A 25997-nucleotide genomic window follows, 5' to 3' on the forward strand; every position below is an offset into this window, starting at 1 on the left:
ACAGTGCTTTGCACATAGTAAGCGCTTAAAAATGCCATCATTATTATTATCATCATCATCAATCGTATTTATTGAGCGCTTACTGTGTGCAGAGCACTGTACTAAGCGCTTGGGAAGTACAATTTGGCAACAAATTGTTGTTGCCAAATTATTATTATTATTATTATTATTATATTATCGTTATTATTAAAGAGCCCGGGCTTTGGAGTCAGAGGTCATGGGTTCGAGTCCCGTCTCCGCCACATGTCTGCTGTGAGACTTGGGGCAAGTCACTTAACTTCTCAGAGCCTCGGTTCCCTCATCTGTAAAATGGGGATGATGACTGTAAGCCCCCCAACCTGATCACCTTGTATCCCCCACTCCAGCGCTTAGAACAGTGCTTTGCACATAGTAAGTGCTTAAAAAATGCCATCATTATTCTTATTATCATCATCAATTGTATTTATTGAGCGCTTACTGTGTGCAGGGCACTGTGCTAAGCGCTTGGGAAGTACAATTTGGCAACAAATTGTTGCCAAATTATTATTATTATTTTATTATTATATTATATTATCATTATTATTAAAGAGCCCGGGCTTTGGAGTCAGAGGTCATGGGTTCGAGTCCCAGCTCCGCCACATGTCTGCTGTGTGACTTGGGGCAAGTCACTTAACTTCTCGGAGCCTCCGTTCCCTCGTCTGTAAAATGGGGATGATGACTGTAAGCCCCCCAACCTGATCACCTTGGATCCCCCACCCCAGCGCTTAGAACAGTGCTTTGCACATAGTAAGCGCTTAAAAAATGCCATCATTATTATTATCATCATCATCAATCGTATTTATTGAGCGCTTACTGTGTGCAGAGCACTGTACTAAGCGCTTGGGAAGTACAATTTGGCAACAAATTGTTGTTGCCAAATTATTATTATTATTATTATATTATCATTATTATTAAAGAGCCCGGGCTTTGGAGTCAGAGGTCATGGGTTCGAGTCCCGACTCCGCCACATGTCTGCTGTGTGACAAGTCACTTAACTTCTCGGAGCCTCCGTTCCCTCGTCTGTAAAATGGGGATGATGACTGTAAGCCCCCCAACCTGATCACCTTGGATCCCCCACCGCAGCGCTTAGAACAGTGCTTTGCGCATAGTAAGCGCTTAGCAAATGCCATCATTCTTATTACAATATGTAGCTATGTCCCAGCGGTTAGAGATGGGGACCCCTCCCCAAAGGCGGGCGCCACTCCCCCCTGGGCCCTCCCAGGAGCGCCGGTTTCAGGTGTCCCCCCCGCCTCCGGGAAGTCGGTTTCAGGTGTCCCCCGTCCCCCAGGAGGGGGGGAAGGGGGAGTTTCTCTCGGACACCGGGTTCCTTCCGCGCTCCGGTTGGGGCCAGAAAAGGGAAATGGAAAGTGATGCGCATTGGGGGGCGGGACAGCAGCAGCAGCAGCAGCAGCAGCAGTCCGGTTGGCGACAGCTCGCCCCAGTTGGCGACAACTCGCCCCGCTCCTGCTCGGGGTCCGGGCTGCAAAACCCCCGGGATCTGCGGGGACAAGCGGCGGCAGGTAACCCGCCCTCGGGGGCTTGCGGGGTCAGGAGAATAATAATGACAATAATCATCGTCAATCGTATTTAGTGAGCGCTTACTATGTGCAGAGCACTGTACTAAGCGCTGGGGGGATAGCAGGTAATGAGGTTGTCCCATGTAGGCCTCACAGTCTCCATCTCCATTGTACAGATGTGGGAACTGAGGCCTGGAGAAGTGAAGTGACTCTTCACGTTTGTACATATTTATTACTCTATTTATTTACTTAACTTGTACATGTCTATTCTATTTATTTTATTTGGTTAGTATGTCTGGTTTTGTTCTCTCTCTCCCCCATTTAGACTGTGAGCCCACTGTTGGGTAGGGACTGTCTCTATATGTTGCCAACTTGGACTTCCCAAGCGCTTAGTACAGTGCTCTAAACACAGTACGCGCTCAATAAATACGATTGATTGATTATTTTACTTGCACATATCTATTCTATTTATTTTATTTGGTTAGTATGTTTGGCTTTGTTCTCTGTCTCCCCCTTTTAGACGGTGAGCCCACTGTTGGGTAGGGACTGTCTCTATATGTTGCCAACTTGGACTTCCCAAGCGGTAGTACAGTGCTCTGCACACAGTAAGCCCTCAAGTCTCCCCCTGTTAGACTGTGAGCCCACTGTTGGGTACGGACTGTCTCTATCTGTTGCCGTCTTGGACTTCCCAAGCGCTTAGTACAGTGCTCTGCACACAGTAAGTGCTCAATAAATACGATTGATTGATTGATTGATTCCTCCAGGAGGCCTTTCCAGACTGAGCCCCTTCCTTCCTCTCCCCCTCGTCCCCCTCTGCATCCCCCCCATCTTACCTCCTTCCCTTCCCCACACCACCTGTATATATGTTTGTACATATTTATTACTCTATTTATTTGTTAGTATGTTTGGTTTTGTTCTCTGTCTCCCCCTTTTAGACTGTGAGCCCACTGTTGGGTAGGGACTGTCGCTATACGTTTCCATCTTGGACTTCCCAAGCGCTTAGTACAGTGCTCTGCACACAGTAAGCGCTCAATAAATACGATTGATTGATTGATTGATTCCTCCAGGAGGCCTTTCCAGACTGAGCCCCTTCCTTCCTCTCCCCCTCGTCCCCCTCTGCATCCCCCCCCATCTTACCTCCTTCCCTTCCCCACACCACCTGTATATATGTTTGTACATATTTATTACTCTATTTATTTGTTAGTATGTCTGGTTTTGTTCTCTGTCTCCCCCTTTTAGACTGTGAGCCCACTGTTGGGTAGGGACTGTCTCTATACGTTGCCATCTTGGACTTCCCAAGCGCTTAGTACAGTGCTCTGCACACAGTAAGCGCTCAAGTCTCCCCCTTTTAGACTGTGAGCCCACTGTTGGGTAGGGACTGTCTCTCTATGTTGCCAACTTGGACTTCCCAAGCGCTTAGTACAGTGCTCTGCACACAGTAAGCACTCAAGTCTCCCCCTGTTAGACTGTGAGCCCACCGTTGGGTAGGGACTGTCTCTATATGTTGCCAACTTGGACTTCCCAAGCGCTTAGTACAGTGCTCTGCACACAGTAAGCGCTCAATAAATACGATTGATTGATTGATTCCTCCAGGAGGCCTTTCCAGACTGAGCCCCTTCCTTCCTCTCCCCCCGCCCCCCTCTCCATCCCCCCATCTTACCTCCTTCCCTTCCCCACAGCACCTGTATATATGTATATATGTCTGTACATATTTATTACTCTATTTATTTATCTTACTTGTACACATCTATTCTCGTCCCCCTCTCCATCCCGCCATTATACCTCCTTCCCTTCCCCACAGCACCTGTATATATGTATATATGTTTGTACATATTTATTACTCTATTTATTTAACTTGTACATATCTATTCTATTTATTTTGTTAGTATGTTTGGTTTTGTTCTCCGTCTCCCCCTTTTAGACTGTGAGCCCACTGTTGGGTAGGGACTGTCTCTATATGTTGCCAACTTGGACTTCCCAAGCGCTTAGTACAGTGTTCTGCACAAAGTAAGCGCTCAAGTCTTCCCCTGTTAGACTGTGAGTCCACTGTTGGGTAGGGACTGTCCCTATATGTTGCCAGCTTGGACTTCCCAAGCGCTTAGTACAGTGCTCTGCACACAGTAAGCGCTCAATAAATACGATTAATTGATTCCTCCAGGAGGCCTTTCCAGACTGAGCCCCTTCCTTCCTCTCCCCCTCGTCCCCCTCTCCATCCCCCACATCTTACCTCCTTCCCTTCCCCACAGCACCTGTATATATGTTTGTACATATTTATTACTCTATTTACTTATTTATCTTACTTGTACATATCTATTCTCGTCCCCCTCTCCACCCCCCCCCCCCATTTTACCTGTGTTGTACAAGTTGGCAACACATAGAGACAGTCCCTACCCAACAGTGGGCTCACAGTCTAAAAGGGGGAGACAGAGAACAAAACCAAACATACTAACAAAATAAAATAAATAGAATAGATATGTACGATTCATAGATATTGATATATACATATATATGTAGGATTGAATGAGTGAATGAATCCCCATTTTATAGATGAGGGAACTGAGGCTCAGAGAAGTGAAGTGACTTGCCCAGGGTCACACAGCAGACATGTGCTAGAGAAGCAGCGTGGCTCACTGGAAAGAGCCCGGGCTTTGGAGTCAGAGTTCATGGGTTCAAATCCCGGCTCCGCCACTTGTCAGCTGTGTGACTTTGGACAAGCCGCTTCACTTCTCTGTGCCTCAGTGACCTCATCTGTAAAATGGGGATGAATCAATCAATCAATCAATCGTATTTATTGAGCGCTTACTGTGTGCAGAGCACTGTACTAAGCGCTTGGGAAGTCCAAGTTGGCAACATATAGAGACAGTCCCTACCCAACAGTGGGCTCACAGTCTATAAGGGGGAGACAGAACAAAACCAAACATACTAACAAAATAAAATAAATAGAATAAATATGTACAAGTAAAATAAATAAATAAATAGAGTAATAAATATGTACAAACATATATACAGGAGCTGTGGGGAAGGGAAGGAGGTAAGATGGGATGGAGAGGGGGACGAGGGGGAGAGGAAGGAAGGGGATGAAGACTGTGAGCCCCCCGTGGGCCAACCTGATCGCCTTGTAATCTCCCCAGCGCCTAGAACAGTGCTTTGCACATAGTAAGCGCTTAATAAATGCCACCATCATTATTATAATTATTATGTGGCGGAGGCAGGATTGGAACCCACGTCCTTCGACTCCCAAACCCGGGCTCCTGCCGCTAAGCCACGCTGCTTGTCATAGAAATAGGATTGAATGTGAGCCCACTGTTGGGTAGGGACTGTCTCTCTATGTTGCCAGCTTGGACTTCCCAAGCGCTTAGTACAGTGTTCTGCACACAGTAATTGCTCAATAAAAATACGATTGATTGATTGATTGAATGCATGAATTTGGGGCGGGAGGCTGGAGGGGCACGCGCGGAATTCCTTGCCTTGCCCGGGTCCGGGATGCAGCCGGCTTCTGCCGGGAAGCACCTTGCGAAACTTCCCACGGGATGGCCCGCCCCCGCATCCCAGATGCGGGCGTGGCAGTGCAGCAGTGCAGTGCAGCAGTGCAGCAGTGCAGTGCAGCAGTGCAGGGTGCAGTGCAGCAGTGCAGGCCCGGGCCGGGACCCCCCCCCCGCGCCAGGACCTGCCCCCGCAGGCCGCGCTCCGGGTGAGTGGCAGCGAGGGGGACGCGCTCTTCTACCCCCTTTCCTTCTCTCTGAACCCTGACAATACCTCTTTCCTTCTCTCTGAACACTAATAGTTTTTTTTTCTTCCTTTTTTTAAAAATAAAAAAATGGTTAGCCGTAGGCGACGGTCACGGTTTGCGTGCCAGTCCTAGGACTTGGAAAACCGTGGATCCGGGCCTGCCTGGAGGGGGCTGCCTCCACGCCCACCGAGAAAAGGGGGCGAAGGGTCGCAGTTTAGGGAATTAGGGAGCAGCAGACCTCCCCAACTTGAACGTAGACAAAAAGTGGACAAAAACTTTCTCTCCCCCGATCTCAGTTTGCCGCCCTCAAGTTTGAGAGCGGGACGGCTAGCAGTCGGTAGTATTTATTGAGCGCCTACTGAGTGCAGAGCACTGTTACTAAGTGCTTGGGAGTGGACATCCCCCGGGCCTGGAATGCCCTCCCTCCACCCATAAGCGCTCAATAAATACACATGAATGAATTCAGGAGGCCTTCCCAGACTGAGCCCCCTCCTCCTTCCCCTCCGCACCTGTATATATGTTTGTCCGTATTTATTACTCTATTTATTTATTTTATTTGTACATATTTATTCTATTTATTTTATTTTGTTAATATGTTTTGTTGACTGTCTCCCCCTTCTAGACTGTGAGCCCGCTGTTGGGTAGGGACCGTCTCTATATGTTGCCAACTTGTACTTCCCAAGCGCTTAGTACAGTGCTGTGCACACAGTAAGTGCTCAGTAAATACGCATGAATGAATGAATGAATCCGCCAAGCTAGCTCTCTTCCTCCCTTCAAGGCCCTACTGAGAGCTCACCTCCTCCAGGAGGCCTTCCCACACTGAGCCCCTTCCTTCCTCTCCCCCTCGACCCCCTCTCCATCCCCCCATCTTACCTCCTTCCTTTCCCCACAGCACCTGTATATATGTATATGTTTGTACATATTTATTACTCTATCTTACTTGTACCTATCTATTCTATTTATTTTATTTTGTTAGTATGGTTTTGTTCTCTGTCTCCTCCTTCTAGACTGTGAGCCCGCTGTTGGGTAGGGACTGTCTCTATGTGTTGCCGACTTGTACTTTCCAAGCGCTTAGTACAGTGCTCTGCACTCAGTAAGCGCCCAATAAATACGATTGATTGATTGACTGATTGATTGAACGTCCCGGTTGTGGTATTTATTAAATGCTTCCTCCGTGCCCGGCATGGATTCAGATCAGGCACTGTGCCTGACCCATGCGGGGCCACGGTCTGGAAGGGAGGGAGAATGGCTGTTTAGCCCCATTTTACAGATGAGGGAACTGAGGCCCAGAGAAGCTGTCACTTGTCCAAGAAGTAGCGGATGCAGGATTGGAACCCAAATCCTCGGACTCCCAGACTTTGTGCTCTTTCCTCTAAGCCCCCTTCTAGACTGTGAGCCTGCTGTTGGGTAGGGACTGTCTCTATGTGTTGCCGACTTGTAGTTCCCAAGCGCTTAGTACAGTGCTCTGCACACAGTAAGCGCTCAATAAATACGATTGATTGATTGATTGATTGATTGATTGCAAAGAGCCGAAAATGCCGGGTCTGCTTTTGAGACGAGACGTTTGAAGTCTTTTCTCGGGGCATCGTTAATGAGAAGTAGAGGAGGAAAAGATGGTTTGTTTTTTTTTTTTCAATCGTGCCCTATCTGGTGTTTAGCGAATTCAATTGTCATATTTATTGAGCGGTTACTGTGTGCAGAACTCTTTACTTGGCGCTTGCAAAATAAAATTCAGCAATTGTAATTATTGTGGGCAGCAATAAAGAGAGGCAATCCCTGCCCACAACGGGTCAGAACAGTCACAGATTTAGGTGTCTGGGTACTGATGGGATAGTTTAATAATAATAATAATAATGATGGCATTTGTTAAGCGCCTGCTATGTGCAAAGCACTGTTCTAAGCACTGGGGAGGATACAAGGTGATCAGGTTGTCCCACGTGGGGCTCACAGTCTTCATCCCCATTTTACAGATGGGGTAACTGAGGCTCAGAGAAGTGAAGTGACTTTCCCAAGGTCACACAGCAGACATGTCAGGGAGTCAGGATTAGAACCCATAACCTCTGATTCCCAAGCCTGGGCTCTTTCCACTGAGCCACGCTGCTTCTGTATGGCTTTTATGAGATCACCAGTGCCAGGGAGAATTCAATCTGAATAATTGTAAAAGTTTTCTAAACTATCGATTCAAGGCATTCTGATGTATGGCCTTCAGTCTGTAGGGGTCTGGGTGCAGACGGGAGAGGAGGGTGACACAGCCTTAGACTTCAGCCAGATATTCACAGGCTGTTAATGAAATGCTAATTCATCCTGGACGTTTTTCAGAAGTCATTAACATATTTCTAAGGCATTTTGGCCACTTTTGACAAGTTGGAAACACTAAAGAGGGGACCAAAGTTTCTCGTGTGCCCATGCATCTACTATTTATAACTCGGAGGGAATTAAATGTTCATTTATAATCAACAGGGGACCATATCAATGCATTTAATTTGGATGGAATTAATTTGGAGTATGGATCATTCGTCCTGCTAGGCCTTAAAGCTCAAAACCAGTCCTGTTCTAGAATTGATTGCTTGTGGGCCCCAAGCCACTTTTATAGGAAGTGAGCATTAGGAAAATTCTTAATCTAGTACGATTTTACAATCCACTACCTCCTCCAAATGGCTGCTGGTTTGTGATTAATGGAAGAGGAAACTTAGCTGTGGTTAGTAGAAGAATACAGGGAACTGCTTAGTGAGAAATTACAAGCATTTGAAATGTGGTTTGATTTTTAGGGCTGCTGAGGGGAGCAGAGTTGGACAAGAACAAATGGAAATTAAGGAAGTACCAGGCAACAGTAGTTTTCACTGAACTCTTGGGTTGCAGTTTCAGGCTGAAAAATCCAGACTGAAAAACAGAAACTGAAGTAGTGACTTTTTTTCTGCAAAACTGAAGTAGCTGAAAATTCCTGAGAACTCACTGAACTTGCCAATCAAATTTTTGATTAAAAAAAAAAAAAACAACTCCAGGGCTTACATGATTAGGTAGAGAAGCAAAAATTCCCAAGTGTGTAGGGCAGTCAGCCAATCCAGAAATGAAAGGTTTGCATGATTTTTAATCCCCTCTTCTGAAGAATTTACACTTAAAGTGTTTCCTTCCTGGAGTGTACTCTTTTTTTGCTGTTATGTTTAGATTTTGGAATGGAGGCCCTTATATTGAAATGACAGCTGTGCTTTGCAATACTAAGTAAGAACTAATACTAAATTCTAAGAAACCAAGGAAGAAAACTGTGGGTTAAATATTTCCATGTTTGCTTCCGGAATGCTCACGGGAGAGTTGAGAAAGGGGTGAGATATGCTGAAAGCTTAGCAGTCATGTGAGCCTTGGTTCCACTGTGTAATGATTAATGAGTTCTGTTCTCCCCGGGAGTGAGAGGGCTGTGGAAAAGCACTTAAACCTCTGGTAGTGCCCTCCTGTGGGTTTAAGCACCTCTTGACAGGGGAAATGGGAGATTTTTCCTACCCTTCAGCCTTCCTGTCCAAGGGTCTCTGCACATAGCACCCCTTTTTGTTCATTCTCAGCTGCACAACAGTGTCTCATTTGAGGGGTGACTAATGGAGATTTTCCTTCTTCCCAGCAATGGCTTTAGGTGGTTTTAAGCCATTGTGGGAAGCTCTCTTTTCCCCTATGGGAAGTGTCCTGGCTCCTGTGTTGGAGGAAATGGGTCTTAGTGTTTCTAGGCCTGACAGAGACCAACTGGCTGATGTGCTTCTGCAGTGCTCCACTATCCAGCCCTCAGGCAGTGCTAGGCCAAACCTGCCCCTCATCAAAGAGGAGACAAGGAGAAGCTTCCAGGCAGGCATAATTGCACCTTTAGAGCTACTCAGACGATTGGGTGGGTCATCTTATATTGAGCACTGGCCACCTGGAAGAATCACAAAGCAGTCTATTCTTAGTTATTTGGGTTTATTAAGTGTAATTTTCCCTGCAAACCTTTAGGAAGTGTGGTGGGAAGAGGTGGTAATATCCACTAATCTGGGGCAACCAAGATGTGTACCTGCCTTTAATTTATAGATTAGAAATTATTTATATTATTGTCTGTCTCCCCCTCCAGACTGTAAACTCTTTGTGGGCAGGGAATGTGTCTGCCACCTTTCCCAAGGGCTCTTTGATCCAAGTCTGCAGCCAGGTCTCCAGAATTCAGGTTATGCAAGCCATCCTCTGGGCTTTATCATCTCAGAGGTTGTGGCAACACTTGTGTGTATCAGAGAGTTTTGTGTGGATTAGAGCCTTCCATAGCAGTGGGGTTGAGCATGAGGTATAATGGTAATAATAATGTTGGTATTTGTTAAGCACTTACTATGTGCAAAGCACTGTTCTAAGCACTGGGGGGATACAAGGTGATCAGGTTGTCCCACCTGGGGCTCAGTCTTAATCCCCATTTTACAGATGAGGTAACTGAAGCACAGAGAAGTGAAGTGACTTGCCCAAAGTCACACAGCTGACAAGTGGCAGAGCTGAGATTAGAACCCATGACCTCCGACTCCCAAGCCCATGCTCTTTCCACTGAGCCACGCTGCTTCTTGTGTGATTCAAAGAACCCAAAATATGTTTGGGACAGAGGTGATGAGTTCTGGACTTGCTAGTGTGAGTTGGCCATTCCAGAACCAAATCTTCAGCCTGGAAGTCTCCTCTTTGTCAGTCCAGAAATACCAAGCAGCCCATTTGCTTTTGCTTCATTGTTAAATGTTCTAGAACCCTGACTGCTCTACTCCTTGTCCTTGCTGTCCACCTACTCTCTACCCTTTCATCCAAATGTTTCCCCGATGACTGCAAGAGCAGGTGGATATGGACTAGCTACAATTATTGGCTAGACTGTGAGCCCACTGTTGGGTAGGGACCGTCTCTATATGTTGCCAACTTGTACTTCCCAAGCGCTTAGTACAGTGCTCTGCACACAGTAAGCGCTCAATAAATACGATTGAATTATTGGTTAAGCTAGCAGATGGTATTGTACCCTTTTCATCTATAAGTTGCGAATGATTCACTTGCTTACCCTGTGCTCCTTCCTGAGACCATTGCTTGGGAAGGGGACCTCTACTTCCCTTCAGCAGGTGGTTCTCCCCGTGGATGATATATTAAGTTAAGCTTCCTAGCCCCTCTGGCAGGCAAGCAAACAGAAATATCCTGAAGCAGAAGGGTGAAATGGATTGTCTGGTCCACAGCAAATCAGAGCTGGAATTTGAATCCTGGTGTCTGTTTCCCAGTGAACTACGATTCGCCCATCTGGGTCCCAGAACAAAGTCACTCAGTCGATCATCTGCCTCCTTAAACATAGACCATTTGCAAAGGTCACTACCTCCACAAATTGACACCCAGAGATGTTGAGCAGCATGGCCTAGTGGAACGAGAATGGTCCTGGGAGTCAGAGGACCTGGGTTTTAATCCCGGCTTTGCCAGTTTCCTGCTGTGTGACCTTGGGCAAGTCACTTAGCCTCTTGGTGCCTCTTTCCTCATCTGTAAAACAGGATTAATTGCCTGACCTCCCTCCTACTTACACCAGGAGCCGCAACTGGGAGAGGGATTGTATCTGACCAGATTAATTTGTAAGCGTGTAACAAATATCATAATGATTTTGATTATTTGTGAAGCGCTTGCAGTGTGCCAAGCACTGTTCTAAACGCTGAGACAGATAAAAGACAATCAGGCAGGACACAGTCCCTTTTCTGTTTGGGGCTCACAGCCTTAGTAGGAGGGAGTAGGATTTAATCCCAATTTTTTTGATTCAGGACATTGCTCATGGGCCTGAGTGGCTATATTCAGACTGCTAAATTAATGACTTACTAGAGAATCCACTTCGTAAAGCCATTTTCTTACGCACAGATTCTGTGCGGGGGCCATAGAGAGCGTCTTTGGAAGGGCTGCTTTCTAAGGTGAGATGCAGGACAGAATTTGGAAAGACTTGAACTGGATGGGGCAGGTGGCCCCAAGGTTTCAATGATTGAGATCTCCTTGAATTGGTTTTAGGAGAAAGGAAAATTCTTATTCTATTAGAAAGCTGCACCTCCTCCTTTCCATCTGGGCCCCGAATATTGTGGTTCCTCTGGATTATGAACTACACCAGAGAAGGATCCTGTTTCAGGCTGAATTACTCCATGTCTGGGTTCTGCCTCAGGACATTTGAGGGGCACGTGATCCCGTTTCTATTGTGGGGAGGAATTGAGATTGAAACAGATTTCAGGAAAAGCCTGCAAGGGAGGAACTTTTTTGCTGTTGCTCCTCACTGTCACATTCCAGAGTGAGCATTTAACAAATAAGTCCACAACACCACCCTCACACACAAGAACAATACTCTGCCATGGAAATCTACCAAGGCAAAGTAGGGAGTATTAAGCCCTGTCTTGTGTTTCCTTTGATTGTGTGCTTGCCATCTCCTTTCCACCCTTCAGCTTGATTGTCAGGGTGGACCAATGTCGTGTTGTAGCAAGTCTGGATTTTGGACAGTCCCACAGTTTCAAGATTTAAGAGAACAGGTGTTGGTAACTATACTGAATCTCTGATATTTTGATCGTTTATGGACACGGGATGGGCTTTCTGGACTCGATTGCCAGTGATTTCTGCTCTGGATCAGAATCCGTTTTTCACCATTTCTTCTTTCCTCAGAGGTGTTGGTTGAATTGCACTGTTCGAGCCAAATTCCAGGGCTCGAGCCCTGGAATCCAACAATCCAACCCAGATTGTTGCAGTGACTGGCTATGGTGGATTCTGAAAATGGGTATGAAGAGACAGCTTGCCCAGTTGGCTAAGTTGGAATGAAGATGACCACTGCTAAGTAGACATTCTGCTGGGTGTCCCACTGAGGACGGGCAAACTCTATGTTGACCTTGCCTGACTGGGTCTTTTCTTCTCAGTTCCTCTGCTGTGGGGACGTGGCAGCTCATGTGTATGTGAGCATTGCATAACCATGTAGTGCAGGATCCTTGTCTTCTCTCCACCATCATGTCTGCACCTGTGTTTGCTCTGTAAGCTCATCATTCTTGAAACAGGATACGTGTGCTCTGAGAGGCATTAGCAAGCATTTGCATTTTTACTGAAACATAGCATTATCTTTTTATGTTGCAGACAAAGCCTAGAACACTGGACAGTAATGGAGTATATGAGCACCGGGAGTGACAATAAAGAAGAGATTGATCTGTTAATTAAAGATTTAAATACGTCGGATGTAATAGACATTATGGAGAATCTTTACCCAAGCGAAGAAGGTGCAACGTATGAACCCAGTCTGAGGGCTATGTGCCAAGACCCTAATCAAAATGAGGACTGTTCGGAGTCTTTGTTGCTGAGTGGTCAAGAGGTGTCCCGGCTTTCATCGGTCAGATATGGAACGGTGGAGGACTTGCTTGACTTTGCGAATCACGTCTCCAATACTGCCAAGCATTTCTACAGACACCGGCCACAGGAATCAGGAATCCTATTAAATATGGTACGAGGCCTTTTAAATCATCGCTGTGGCAAGTTCTTGCTCCTTTAATCAGTTTTCCCGTGACGGTTTTTCAAGAGTATTTCCTGACACCTATTGGTTGGCAAGTTTAAAAATAGGCTTTATTTCGTGTAACTCATACATGTAACCGTCCTTTGAGTTTTAGGATGACTCTACTGATGGTGAATGACTGAAAAGTTTGCTATGGGATTGACTGACCTTTCTACACTCTGCCTATGGAAAGATTGACCTTGTGCTGCTGTTGCATTTGCTGTTTGCAATATCCAGTTGTGTTTTTGTTCCTTCCGTTTTAATGTTCTGGTCTTCAATGGTCATTCTTGAAAAATGCACTTCACTGTTACCACTGTCATCATTCACGGGCAAGTGATTTTACTAGAATGGCTGTTTCCAGATGTGTAGTCAATGAAGAGCTTAAATAAACTCCCAGCTGAGGAAAAAAATGTTTTTTGATTGAGGATAATTCCTGACCAATTTTCCTTTTTGAAGACTGCATTATATACTTCCAGTCTATTTTCTTTTTCCTCGAGCCTCTATTAATATGTTTTAGCTAAATTTGATTCTAGGAAACATGCAGTACTTACAGGTCGTCTCAAATATACGAACTCAGAGCCACTCTCTCTTTAAATGACAGCATATAAATGAGTATGTTATGTATCTTCTTGGTCATCCCAAGTTTATAAATAACTTAAAATGTGGCAATGGAATGTTGTCACAATTGAAGTCCTAGTGAGGTGTTCAGGTGCGCCTTATGAGGCATCCCAGATCTCAATATTTCAAGGTGGGGTTAGGTATCACCACAACATAGGTGAGTCTGGACAGAGTGCCTTCTTGCACAATGAGCTAAGAGCAGTGGGCGGTAAATTACACTGATTGATGGCGAGTCCTCTCCTGCATCTTAGTAGCTTCTTGGAGACTGGAGCAGAAGGACAGAAAAAAAAGTTCCACGTGTAAAATTTGGCATTTGATTGTTATGACTAGTGGCAGGCCAGCCTGGCTTGTTTTCTTGTTCTCCACTCCACCAGTGGAGGGAGGTGATGGTGGCACCTTATGTTTTGCTTGACCAAGCCCCCACTCCCTCAGCTGGCATCACCACAGAGGATGTGGGGCAGGGAAAGAGAGAGCAGCTTCTGGGTCCCCAGCTGGCCGCATGCCATTGGGCCTATTGCTACTTAGGGTAGCCTGAGGTGCCCTTTAAGGTGGCATTACTGCATTCGGGAGTGTAGTGCAGGGCTGGGAGCCAGGACTAGTCTCCATCTCAGAGCACTTGGCCACAGCCCAACCCCATTCTGCTCTGCTTTGCAAAAACCCTGAATGATGCTGGGGTGCAGGGAGGCGAGAGCCTCCTCAGGAAGCAGAGTCAGAATGAGGCATGGGGAGATCAGGAGGAAAGGCACCCCATGACTCTTTCTCCTTCCACTTGGGTGCCTTTCTTCCTCAACTATCTGGGGTTTCAAATCCCCTTAGGCAGACCACCACAGATATGGGTTGAGTTGTGTGTGGTTAGAATTCAGTCATGTTCATCTAAACTTTGATGTGGCACCAGTAACTTGGTTCCTACCCGTCCATTTGGCTTCCTGCCATGGAGTGCTTAATCTAGTCGTTGGTTAACTTTGGGGTTTCCTTCCTTCTACCCCTCCTGGGAACGGAAGGAAGAAAGATGATCAGAAGTTGTCAGGCATGACTTCTTGATTTAATATTTGTAAAGCAAGAGTCCTGAGTTTAAGTCCTAAAGGCAGAAGCAGTCTTGAGAAAAATTCAGGATTCCAAGCAAAGGAAAGAGAGAAATGAAGACAAATGAAGAAAACACATTTAAGCAAGGCAATTCTAGATCCTAGCTGTATGGGAAACTTGAAAAAAAGGAAAACAAGGGTATAACAAAGACCCCAAGATGGAATAAAAGATGCAGAGAAAATGAAAAGATGCCCAGATGGTTCAGCAGAGAACCGGCTGAGGAGCTGAAACCCATATGCCTCCCATTGAAGTCAGGCCATTTTGAAGGAAGAAGCCACAGATATATAGGAAGGAGAACGTCATAAAATCTTAGGGAAAAATGAAGATCTGCTTTGCCAAAGAATAAAGGAAAATAACAACACATTTTTTAAACAGACACAGAGTTAGAAGAGTAAAGCAGGCTGTTAGATTGGAGGTGAATTTCTTAGCCCACTGTTGTCAAACCTAGGCATGGGTATTGAGATTATGGACTCCTATCCCTAAGGTGGTTTTAAGTGTAGTCCTTTCTGAAAGAAAGTGGGAACTTGAGGGAAAGGATTGAATGACGAGTTGATTCTTAAGATTCCTCAGAACCCTAGATTATTTGATTTCATACCCCAAAAGATAATTTTCTTGTATGTTGAAGCCATTCTTTTTCTCAGTTTTCCTGAGGAACTGTTTTCCTCAGTTGTAATTATAAATCCATCAATTTCAAAACAGCAAAACTAAATGATTTTAGCGAGATTTTTCAGGACTTCTACAGTCATGTTCCAGATTGAAGGTCAAAGTAGTTAGAGAAGTTGAGATCCACAGATGTGTCAAATCACATTTAATCCTTTTGCTACATGCCCTATTGGTTTTTGTTCAGAAAGGATTAAATTTATCCGGGCAGTAGGATAATATCTGATTTGGAACCATTTGGCCTTTATCTTCCTTAAATTGGGTAAATCTTATGGAGCTTAGAGGACCATTGAAAGCTGAATTTTTCTGTATGGGATGGATGATCAAACCTATAAGAGCTTTATGCACTCATGATAATCACCACATTTTCCAATTTGACTAGTGGGGACCCAAGTGTCTCTCGTGTCCCATTCCAAAGATGCTTGGTTGGGCCATCGCGAAACTGCCTGTTTGTGAGTTCTGTGAGATAGTAATGTCATTCCATGAGTTACTTGTAAATGCCTCAAATGGTGAACATTGATATAGTGCTCTGCAAGTTTTCAGAACGTTCCATGATCCTTAGCTATTCTCCACAGCCTCTCTGTGCATCATGAGTGAGTAATAGCTATGTGGTCTAACAGGTTAGTGTATTCTACTTAAGAGCAAATCAGCCCAGAGGTATATTTACGCAATCACCATTTTCTGTCTTTCAGTCAAGGTGATAGTGTTTTTATCAGAAAAACAATTTATAACGTGTGATTACAAAGAAGCTACTCATCAGGAGATGGAAATTTGAGCAGGTCTGACCAGGATTATGCTCACAAGTTTCTCAGGCTTGTTAATGCTTCTAAATATAGCACTCAGTGCATTTAGGCTTGTGTATGCAGAGTGGCATTTCTCCGAAACAAAGTAAGCCCCTTGAGGGACAGGGTCTACCTCTAATTCTTACTTAAATACTCTTTCCCAGTGCTCAGTACAATGCTCTGCGCACAGTCAGCACTTAGTGAATTCTAGTACGACTACTAGAGGACTCTTTCTTTGTAGCAGGCTCTTGGAAAATGGAGTTTCCCCTTTTCTAAAATGGTATCTCTACCCTTAGGTTATCACCCCTCAAAATGGACGTTATCAGATCGACTCAGATGTACTCTTGTTCCCCTGGAAGCTGACGTACCGGAACATTGGCTCGGATTTCATTCCACGGGGAGCTTTTGGAAAAGTGTACCTAGCGCAGGACATCAAGACCAAAAAACGAATGGCTTGTAAACTGGTATGTGTGCTCCATTCATATTTTCAATCCTGTAGAATTGCTGCATGAGTCAAATGCTCCCAAGGGAGTGTAATTGCTTGTAATTACCCTGCATCTGCAGGGTAAACTATTTAAGCAGATCTGCATTTAGTGAACTGCCAATGGGCCCGTGCACATCTGCGTAGGTGCTACTTATTCCATGTGATTAATCCAGCTTTGACAAAAGGAGTGTGCCAGCTGGGCCAGCTCACATTCTGCCCCATTGTTCCATGTGGGAGAGAAGCAGAGCCATTGCAGAGTGGCTCCAAGTAGTCATAGGGGCAGCATTTACTGAATGCCCACTTGGTGAGGTGCTTGGAAAGTGCAGACCAGTGAAGTGACTTGTTCCCTTTCCAAAAGGAGCTTCTACTCTAACAGGGGAAACAAACATTAAAATATTTACACAACTAGAGTGGTCAAAATGGATAAATTGAGTGACATATATACATGAGGGCTGCAAAGGGTGTGAATCTATTTGTAAGTGCTGGAATTGGCCGAAGGGATGGTGCTGAGAGATGGCACACCACTCCTTCTTTTGCAGTTTTAATTACTGTACTACTGTACAGAACAATACTCTAGCACTTAGTACAGTCCCTGGCACATAGTAAGTGCTTAACAAATATCATTATTACTGTTGGTCTCATAGCCAGAAAAACAAACAATATTAGGATTGGCCCCAGCTGACCTCTGGTACTGGCTTGCGAGAATTTGGATTTCCTCTGCACCTCATTCTTTATACCTTCTTCCTTCCTTCTCTGAGCTTGAGAGCTGGGGTGAACACTGGGTGGTGGGGAATGAACGTACCCCACCAGTTTCCTCATTTGAAAATTGGGGATTCAAATACCTGTTCTCCCTCCCACTTAAACTCCAGCCCTATGTGGGACAGGAAATGTGTCCAACCTGATTATCTTGTATCTGTCTCAGTATTTAATACAGGGCTTGGCATGGATTCTATCATCATTATGGGTTCTGGACTCAGAGTACCAGAAATTCCCAGGGAGCAGAGAACAGGGTTATTGAGGTGAACGGCAGCAGAAGTGAGATGTCTTTGCCATCTATTACTTGGACCTCTGCCTGCTTAGCGCAACTCCAGTGCAAATCCCTGAATAATATGTGGGATTTGGAGATCTATATTTGGTCAATCAATAAATACATGCAAGTGCACATCAGCAAAAAGGGTTAACCCTGTTATTTTAGTCTTATGTAAAGCATTTAGTAAAGCAAGCATTTTCAAACTATTCTAAAAATCTACTGCATTGTTCTGCAAGTGCACTTCTCAAGCTGCAGCTTGTCCCTTCCTTTCGGTTTTGTGGTGAATAAGTTTCTGGATTCTTAATATTTTTGCTTTTTTTGCACATGTGCATTTTAACACAGGTTTGAATAGGCCAAACACATTACACACTTCTCTAATGAAGTTGAGGAAATAAAGTGAAGGCTTGCTTTCACTTTCCAAATCTGGCCTCAGCTTATTATTGGCTGAAATTTGGTGCCTATGATGCCCACCCCAGAATGGGAGAAAAACAATTTTCTTTTGAGACCAGGCTCATGATAGGCCTTTTTGAAACGTTCCTTAAACCAGCCTTGTGGAAGGTCCTCTAGATGTCAAATTACAGCCTTTTAATTTCCATGTATTTTGGACTTTAAACAGATGTCTAAATGCCATTTGCCTAATTTCTAACTGTGAATGCGTCCCTATCCTCTCGTCTTGCTTGACCTCTTGCCGTTGCCTACCTCTTTAGATACCTGTTTGCCTTTCATTTTGCTTGATTTCTGTTCAGCTGCCATAGAAAATCATCTTGAAACACCAAGTGGCCAAGCTTGCGCATGTGCCGTTTTTGAGTCTCATTCTCACCTTTATGTTCTAGATTCCAGTGGATCAGTTTAAGCCATCCGATGTTGAAATCCAGGCTTGCTTCCGTCATGAGAACATTGCTGAATTATACGGTGCCATTCTGTGGGATGAAACAGTCCATCTCTTCATGGAGGCGGGCGAGGGAGGGTCTGTGATGGAGAAGCTGGAGAGCTGCGGACCTTTGAGGGAATTTGAGATTATTTGGGTGACTAAGCACGTACTTAAGGGCCTTGAGTTTCTTCACTCAAAGAAAGTTATTCACCACGATATAAAACGTAAGTTTCTTCTGTTTCCAGTAATTTACTGGTGTAGGGCAGGCATGTGTATCCAGCTCATACTTGTGGGTGGGATATATGTGCAAGGATATGCTTGTTCAAGGGTCAAATGTTTTATAATTCTGGTAAATTAATTGTGAAGCTGTTAGAGGCTAAACAGATCATTAAAGAACAAAAAAGGAAATTGTGAATAGAGTTCTTCTGCAGGCACAGAGGTTGGGAGCAGAGACAGATGTGTGAGATTAGAGTGGAAAAGATGGCAGAAGAAAGGAGGAGAAAGGTAGGTAGAGATGAGGGAGCTGGAGAATCAGATAAGAAAAATACAGATTCTTTCAAGAGTATTTGGTGAATCAAGTAGATTGCAATTGACAGAAATTTGTAGTTGCTCTCTAAAAGCCAGTTCTTTCTGACAGGTTCTCACACCTCAGAACTACTACGTAGCCTTAAAAGTTAATGATTTTTTTTCCCCTTTGCAAGAAGCCATTACAAATTCTCAAGGCCCATCAAAATAAGCAGACTCATCTAAGAGTGGTGCTTAGTGCCTTTGAATGAGAGTCTTTACGTAAAGGTCAACCCTTCTGTCTTGATATTGATAGGTTCAGTAGTGGACTCAGCTTTTAGACACTGTTGCCTTTTGTCTTCTCTATTAGAATAATCCCCTGTGGCAAGAGGAGGCAGGTTTTTTTAGCTGTTGTGTTTTAGCTCTGAGCACTTTACTTGCGCTCAGGTTCCTGACACTCACCAGCATTCTTCTGTACAGTTTTCAAGTGGCCCCATTAGTTGAGCAGACTCTAAATCCATTTGTGTTTTCATAACTAGATAGTTCACCATTGCCTTCTAAACACTTAAACCAGCGACCCTAGGTTGTTATTATTTGGTTTACTACATCGTCTACAAGTATTGTTGCAATGACATTGCAAACAGGCAGAGCATTTTAGACTGACAACTATCTTTTCTCTGCTCTAGCTAGCAACATTGTTTTCATGTCAACCAAAGCCGTGCTGGTGGATTTTGGCCTAAGTGTTCAAATGACGGAGGACACCTACTCCCCTAAGGACCTTCGGGGAACTGAGGTAATTTCAGAAACAGGAAATGTTCATGATTAGTGTTTTGCATTGTACTGATATTTCAAAAAAGGAAAGTTCCCAGAGTTCTATCAATCAACAGTATTTATTGAGCACTTACACTGTGCAGAGCAGTGTACTAGGTGCTTGGGAGAGTACAGTTCAACAGAATTGGTAGACATATTCCCCGCCCCAAATGAGCTTACAGTACAGGGAATTGCCATAGGTTTGTGGGAAGTAGAGAGTCAATAGGGTGGGAAAAGCATAAGCCCCTTGTTGGGCAGGAGCTGTATTTGGTCTGATTATCTTGTGCCTACTTCTAGCCCTTAACACAGTGCTTGGCACATAGTAAACCCTTTAAAAAATACTATCATTTTCGTTATAATTCTGTGTAGTAATGTTCAGCATTTTTCTAGCACGACCAAAGAAACTCAAGTGAAAGCTAGAATTCTGGTTAGATTGCAGCTTTAGATTTTGTAGATTTAGCCTTCTAAATTGACCGAATAGTAGCGAGAGGTTTTACTTGGGGTTACAAAATAGGCATCCTTTTTAAGTTGGTTATGAAGAAAAGGAAGCAAAGACTTTTTGAGATGAAGCAATGGGTGATGTCGAAAGAAAACTGCTTTTGTTTCAGGAATGAGTTTTCATTCATCTGCATCGACTCTATAATAGGCAAACCCATTAATAGGATTATTACTGAAGGTTGTGATCATTCCAAACCCAGTAAGTAGCTAGAGAGTGGACAGGTGCTCCTGGTGAGCCTGGGCTTTTCTGCTAGAGAGCAAAAGATCAGAGTAGAAGAAAACTGTGTGTGGCTCAGCCATCCTTATTCAGGAAGCTCTGAAATTTCATATGCTTCGAAAAGGCCATTAAAATTCCTCCTCCGGATGTTTCACATACAGATGTAGTCAAAGGAGATACTCGTAGAAATGATTCTCTGATACATTCCATAGTTGTTGCAAGGATTCTTCAGACACTTTACAATTTGTTTTCTCTGGAAAATCTTTGACTTATTTTGGGCACTGTAGGGAGGAGTGAAGAATGTGGCACTGCACCATTTTTCCTAGAGCTGATTTCCAAAGCAACTATTTATGGTATTAAACTTGAAAATACCTCTCTTCCCCCACCCCCTTTTTAAAAAGTGTGATTAAATTACTGCTGAAAGGAAAAATCTGCCCTTTCTGGAAATCTCCACTTGAGACAAGTACCACCATGTCTAGGTTTAGAGAAGTAACTGACGGCTCACTCCTAAATAGAATTTTAAGCGTGGCAGTTTGTTACTGCCCAAGGTAAACTGCTTTTCATGGCTTGGCAAAAATGACTTTGTAGAATAATGTTAGAAAGTGACAGCAAATGGGATAGCTCTCGTGTTTACAAATAATATTCATGCTCTAGCTGTGCCAATAATGAGCCACTTATAGCAGTAACCTGATAAAAACTGGCATCTTTTCTTCAAGTGAAAGTTTTATGTAGAGTGTCATAAAAGCGCCTATTGTCCTTACCCTGCTTTTAAGGAATTAATTGTGTGAATTCAAATAGTTCAAACAAAATAATATTTCAGAGTTTGATTCAAAGAAATTTAGTGATGGGTTGCTTCCTTTAGGATGAACAAAGTTCCATTAAACTATTCAAATTTTTTTTTTTTTAACAATTCTACCCCTTCAAACTTCCATGTGCTTTATTTCTCCTATTTAGTTTCAGGCTTGTACAAAGCCACTCACTTTCCCTTCACTATAAAATGCATTTCATTATTTGCAACTAAGTCTCCTCACAAGTTAGAATTAGAATGGGAGAATTAAAGGTGTAAAAGACAAATCATTTGCCACCTGCACCTGTCCCTCTGGAACTCTGCCAATATTCAACTTGGGAGGAGCCGTGCCTTCAGAGATATCTGCCACCTGAGTTTTAAATCAGACTTTACAGGGGCCATGTCTCTCTGGGAGGCCCTCCTCTACCAAGCACTTAGTACAGTGCTCTCTGCTCACATTAAGCACTCAGTAAATATGATTGATTGAACGCTCAACTTCTTTCCATGTTTTGTTAAAGAAAATGAGACTGGAATCACCTACTGGGAGTTTTGAACAGATAAACTAATTACACAGTCTTGAAATTCATTACTTTTCACTGAAATGTCTTGATAGTACTGCAGAGACATTTACAAATGTAAAAAACTATACCTGTAAAATCAATATTTCCCCCATTTTTCACACCTACACGGTCAGTTTCAAGTGATTTTTTGAGGGGTATGGGGGGTCTGGCCAGCCCGGAAAGGGAATTGAACCACCAGGAAAGGGAACCAGACTAATATCTCAGAGACCTGCAGTAAAAACTTCTATGCAACAGATGGCATTTGGTTCATCCCTTCTTATTAAGGGGGCTTTGGCATTCTTTTAGGTAGAACTTCTTGGGAAAGACATTTTGGTAGCCTTTTTGTTAATTGTGAAGTGAGTAGTTAGTAACTTCCAAAGCATTTATTTGTACAATAATCAAAACTAAATGTTTTAAGAGATGGTTTCAGTCCTTCTAGGAGAAGGAAAGACAGTAGATTGTTTATTGAACGTGGCACTCTGCCGGTGGCAGGTCAGAGTTGTTTCCTAAGCCGCAGTCCCTCCGTGTCTCTCTCTCGCTCTCTCTCTCTCTCTCTCTCTCTCTCACTCTGTCTCTGACAAAGCAAAATCATATTCAGTGTTTTTCCTAAAACGGTTCTCAAATGACCCCTCCAGACTGGGCTGCTTAACTCCAAAATAAGAGTTTCTGGTTGGAAAGTTGGTGACTGGGTTATGTTGCCTGGGGAGGGTGAAGTGTTACAGTGATAAAGCTATGGGGGTTCCAGAATTAGAATAAGGAAGTGGAGAAAAGTCAGATGAAGGAAAATCAGGCTGACTCTTTCCTCCTTGGTGTCTTCTCTCCCCGTCTCTCCCTCCCCCCTTCCCCACAAGATTTACATGAGCCCGGAAGTGATCTTGTGCAGAGGACACTCCACCAAAGCCGACATCTACAGCATAGGAGCCACCCTGATCCACATGCAGACAGGCAGCCCACCGTGGGTGAAGCGCTACCCTCGCTCGGCCTACCCATCCTACCTGTACATAGTAAGTGGGAACCCACCAAGGGAAGAGCCTCGGGCAGCCAGCCCCACTCTCTGTTGGATCTTGCCAAGGTGGGGACCGTTAACGGTGCCAGCACAGATCCATCCTGGGTGGAGGGAAGCCCAGTGGTGTCCAGAGGAAGGCTCTGTTGATTGGATGAGAGCTTGGGACTGGAGCCTCTCTTGGGGGACCTTGTTTCTAGGATGAGGACAGTTCCTTTTTTTTAATCCCTGTTAAATTGCAGTACCAATGTGAAACCCGGTGTACTCCACCCCCTAAGAGGTTAGCTCATCGATCCTCACAGTGCCTTGGAAAAGACGATGGAAGTGGGTTGTGGGTTCCTAGTTAATCACTGGGAACACCAAGGTGCAGAGACTCTCCCAGTGAAACTGGGGGGTTCTTCAATGGTCAAATCACTCACTTCACTCCAAACCCAGCTCTTTTCAAATGAGCCCTGATTTAACACAGGGCCCCTGGGCAAAGAAGAGGATTGCTGGGGTGGTGGAGGTGGGGGTTGTTTTTTTTAGGTTTTTTTTATGGCATTTATTAAGCGCTTACTATGTGCAAAGCACTGTTCTAAGCGCTGGGGAGGTTGCAAGGTGATCAGGTGGTCCCACGTGGGGCTCACAGTCTTAACCCCCATTTTACAGATGAGGTCACTGAGGCCCAGAGAAGTTAAGTGACTTGCCCAAAGTCACACAGCTGACAATTGGCAGAGCCGGGATTTGAACCCATGACCTCTGACTCCCAAGCCCAGGCTCTTTCCACTGAGCCACGCTGCTTCTCTGAGTAGATGTGACCCAGAAAAATGGAATTTCTCATACCTGGCCCCCAATGTGTGATTTGAGTGAAATGTTTGGATTCTAAGGGTTGGTGTGTTGATAGATTCACAAGCAAGCTCCGCCCTTAGAAGACATCGCAGAGGACTGCAGCCCTAGTATGAGAATGCTGATAGAAGCCGCCCTGGAGAGGAACCCAAATCTCCGTCCCGCTGCTGCTGACTTGCTGAAGCACGAGGCTCTGCATCCCCCACCAGAGGAGCAGCCCCGCTGCCAGAGCCTGGACTCGGCCCTGTTCGAGAGGAAGAAGCTCCTGACGAGGAGAGAGTTAGAACTGCCGGAAAACATTGCAGGTAGAAAGTCCTTCAGGTCTCCATTGAGCCCAGGTTTTTTTTTTCTTCCCAAGTTAAAACAAAAAAGAAAAGAAAAATGAGGGAGGAGAAGAAAATAGAAAAGGATAAAGTTTACGTAAGAGTTTTTCAAAGAAAATCACTTCCTGAGCTGCTGTTGCCCGCTTGTGAAATTTCAGTCAAGATGTTAGCAACATATTCTGGAACTAAGAGACAGCTTACCAGAAAGCCGTGACAGATGTGCTGGGCTGGGGTGGAACATAAAGCTTCAAGCTTGAGTGGCTCCTGCCTTGCTTCATGCTAAGGTTGGCATGTGTAGCCTCCTGTTCATTGGATATTTTAAATTAATAATCTTGAAAATTCAACCACAAGAATCGCTTTTAGGTTGAGCAAATGAGGTTCTTTTTTGAGAACCTAGGTACTTAGGGCAAGGCTGCAAATGTCATGACTCACAACATATGAGACAATCATAAATGGTCCATTGCTACATTAGCAAGTTTAAATGATGCAGGTACCAGTAAAACCTAATATTTCTAGCTTCCTCTGCTTCAGTTTTTCTCCGGGATTGATGTCTGTCTTACACTAATGGCAGTATCTCCGGAAAAGAAAATCGGAGCAAGAGGACCATTCATGCTTTTGGTTATTAAAGAGAATGAGCAGCCTGTCCTGAGACCCATGGCATTATACTCTTCCCTTGTCAATAACTTTTAGTGCCAGGCACCTCTTTCATTAAAGAGATATGTCTGGAATGTTGACATTCTATCAGGGTATAGAGAAATCTTTGAGCTGTTCAGTCCACATCCTTGGGTTTCTTGTGGCAGGGACTAGTTAATGATCGGTCAGTCATGCTTAATAAAAACAGGAGGCTGTTGAAGACATATCTCTTCCAGATCCCGACTTGTCCATGCTTAGGAGAATATTCCGGAAAATGAAATTTCACACTGTTTTCTACATTTTTCCCTTTTCAGATTCGTCCTCATGTACGGGAAGCACAGAGGAATCAGAAGTGCTTAAGAGGCAGCGTTCGCTCTACATAGACCTTGGTGCACTGGCTGGCTATTTCAACCTGGTTAGGGGACCTCCGGCGCTAGAGTATGGCTGATGATACTTTTAAGTGCGCATTCAACTTGCTTTCACCTCTCAGAGGTGCTTTTTCCTGACCCCACCAGGGGATTTTGTATAGATAACAGTTCTATGTATTTGCTGCAACATAGTGGTTCTCAACTGAACATGAGGTCATGTGATGGCTCATGGCAAACAAAGAAGATTTGAGAGAGATATCCTGGAATAATCACTATTTTGTGACTGATTCTGAACCTTTGTATATACACTTTGAAATCTGAATAATCATAGGGATAATATATTTAGAAAATTTGTATTTGTGCTTAAAGTTGAATAGGAAGTGTACATTTAACTCAATATTATTCCATGTTAACTTGAACCGTAGTAAGAAGATTTTCATAGAAACTGAATGTCTACATTTTCGGTGGTTAAAAATCCCAGGTTCTGTTTTAATCACCAATAAGCCATGCTAGTACCTTAAAATGACTTTAAATGAATGTATTAGTGGCCGTATATCAACCTGGCACTAATGACTAGTCATGTTTATATTCCTATGGAAACAATTTATAACGTACATGCTATGCTGAATACATTTAAAACAATGATGTTTTAGATGGTGATAAAACTGTGTAAACCACATAATTCTGTACATCCCATGGGATGAGAGTGTGAATTTCTAGAAAAACAGAAAACTTTTAAATGCTTATGACTTTTTTTAAGCATTTGTGTGTAGAAATGGCATACTATGTATGTTGTATATCAAACGCCTTATGAGATGTTTCTGTATTTTTAACACAAAGTAGTTAAGATTACTCCCTGAAATGTATTTGGAAGTTTGGTGGCCCAGGGTTTGTGCAGGCGACTGGCAAGAGAAACCTCACATGTACCATTTGTGCCCGATGGCACAAGCGTATGCGGAGAGTCCCAGCCGACGAGTATATCTGGGGAAGGGTGGTGGTTAGCCAAAGAGGCAGCAGAGGCAACAGGGCCACCACTGTGAGCAGGGGACCTGCCAACTGCAAAGAAGTGAAGTTGCGAACCGGAAATCCACCTATGCCAAGGTTCGCCGTATTTTATGTTTGGTGCCAATGCCTCTGATCAAATCAATGGAATAAATTTGTATTTTGCCATA

The 25997-nt window shown here is 44.2% G+C and overlaps 1 protein-coding gene across 1 annotated transcript; it reads left to right on the forward strand.

The window, feature by feature from the left end:
• The first annotated feature begins 1464 nt into the window (after positions 1-1464).
• On the forward strand, positions 1465-25997 carry MAP3K8 (mitogen-activated protein kinase kinase kinase 8). The gene is made up of 8 exons (XM_038755739.1): positions 1465-1538; positions 12361-12721; positions 16209-16376; positions 18260-18521; positions 19488-19594; positions 22525-22677; positions 23560-23806; positions 24772-25997. Exons 2-8 carry the CDS (start codon positions 12386-12388, stop codon positions 24903-24905), a joined length of 1407 nt encoding a protein of 468 aa, XP_038611667.1. The 5' UTR covers positions 1465-1538; positions 12361-12385; the 3' UTR covers positions 24906-25997.

The sequence above is a fragment of the Tachyglossus aculeatus genome, chromosome 13 (assembly GCF_015852505.1).
Source record: "Tachyglossus aculeatus isolate mTacAcu1 chromosome 13, mTacAcu1.pri, whole genome shotgun sequence".
In the NCBI taxonomy this organism is placed as follows: Eukaryota; Metazoa; Chordata; class Mammalia; order Monotremata; family Tachyglossidae; genus Tachyglossus; species Tachyglossus aculeatus.

What these genes read in the sequence shown, in the direction of transcription:
- MAP3K8 (XM_038755739.1), top strand. Translation starts at nt 12,386, where the DNA reads ATGGAGTATATGAGCACCGGGAGTGACAATAAAGAAGAGATTGATCTG. An exon ending in AACGAATGGCTTGTAAACTG is followed by an intron (nt 16,377 to 18,259) that starts GTATGTGTGCTC and finishes TTTATGTTCTAG; the next exon opens with ATTCCAGTGGATCAGTTTAA. An exon ending in ACTGCCGGAAAACATTGCAG is followed by an intron (nt 23,807 to 24,771) that starts GTAGAAAGTCCT and finishes TTCCCTTTTCAG; the next exon opens with ATTCGTCCTCATGTACGGGA.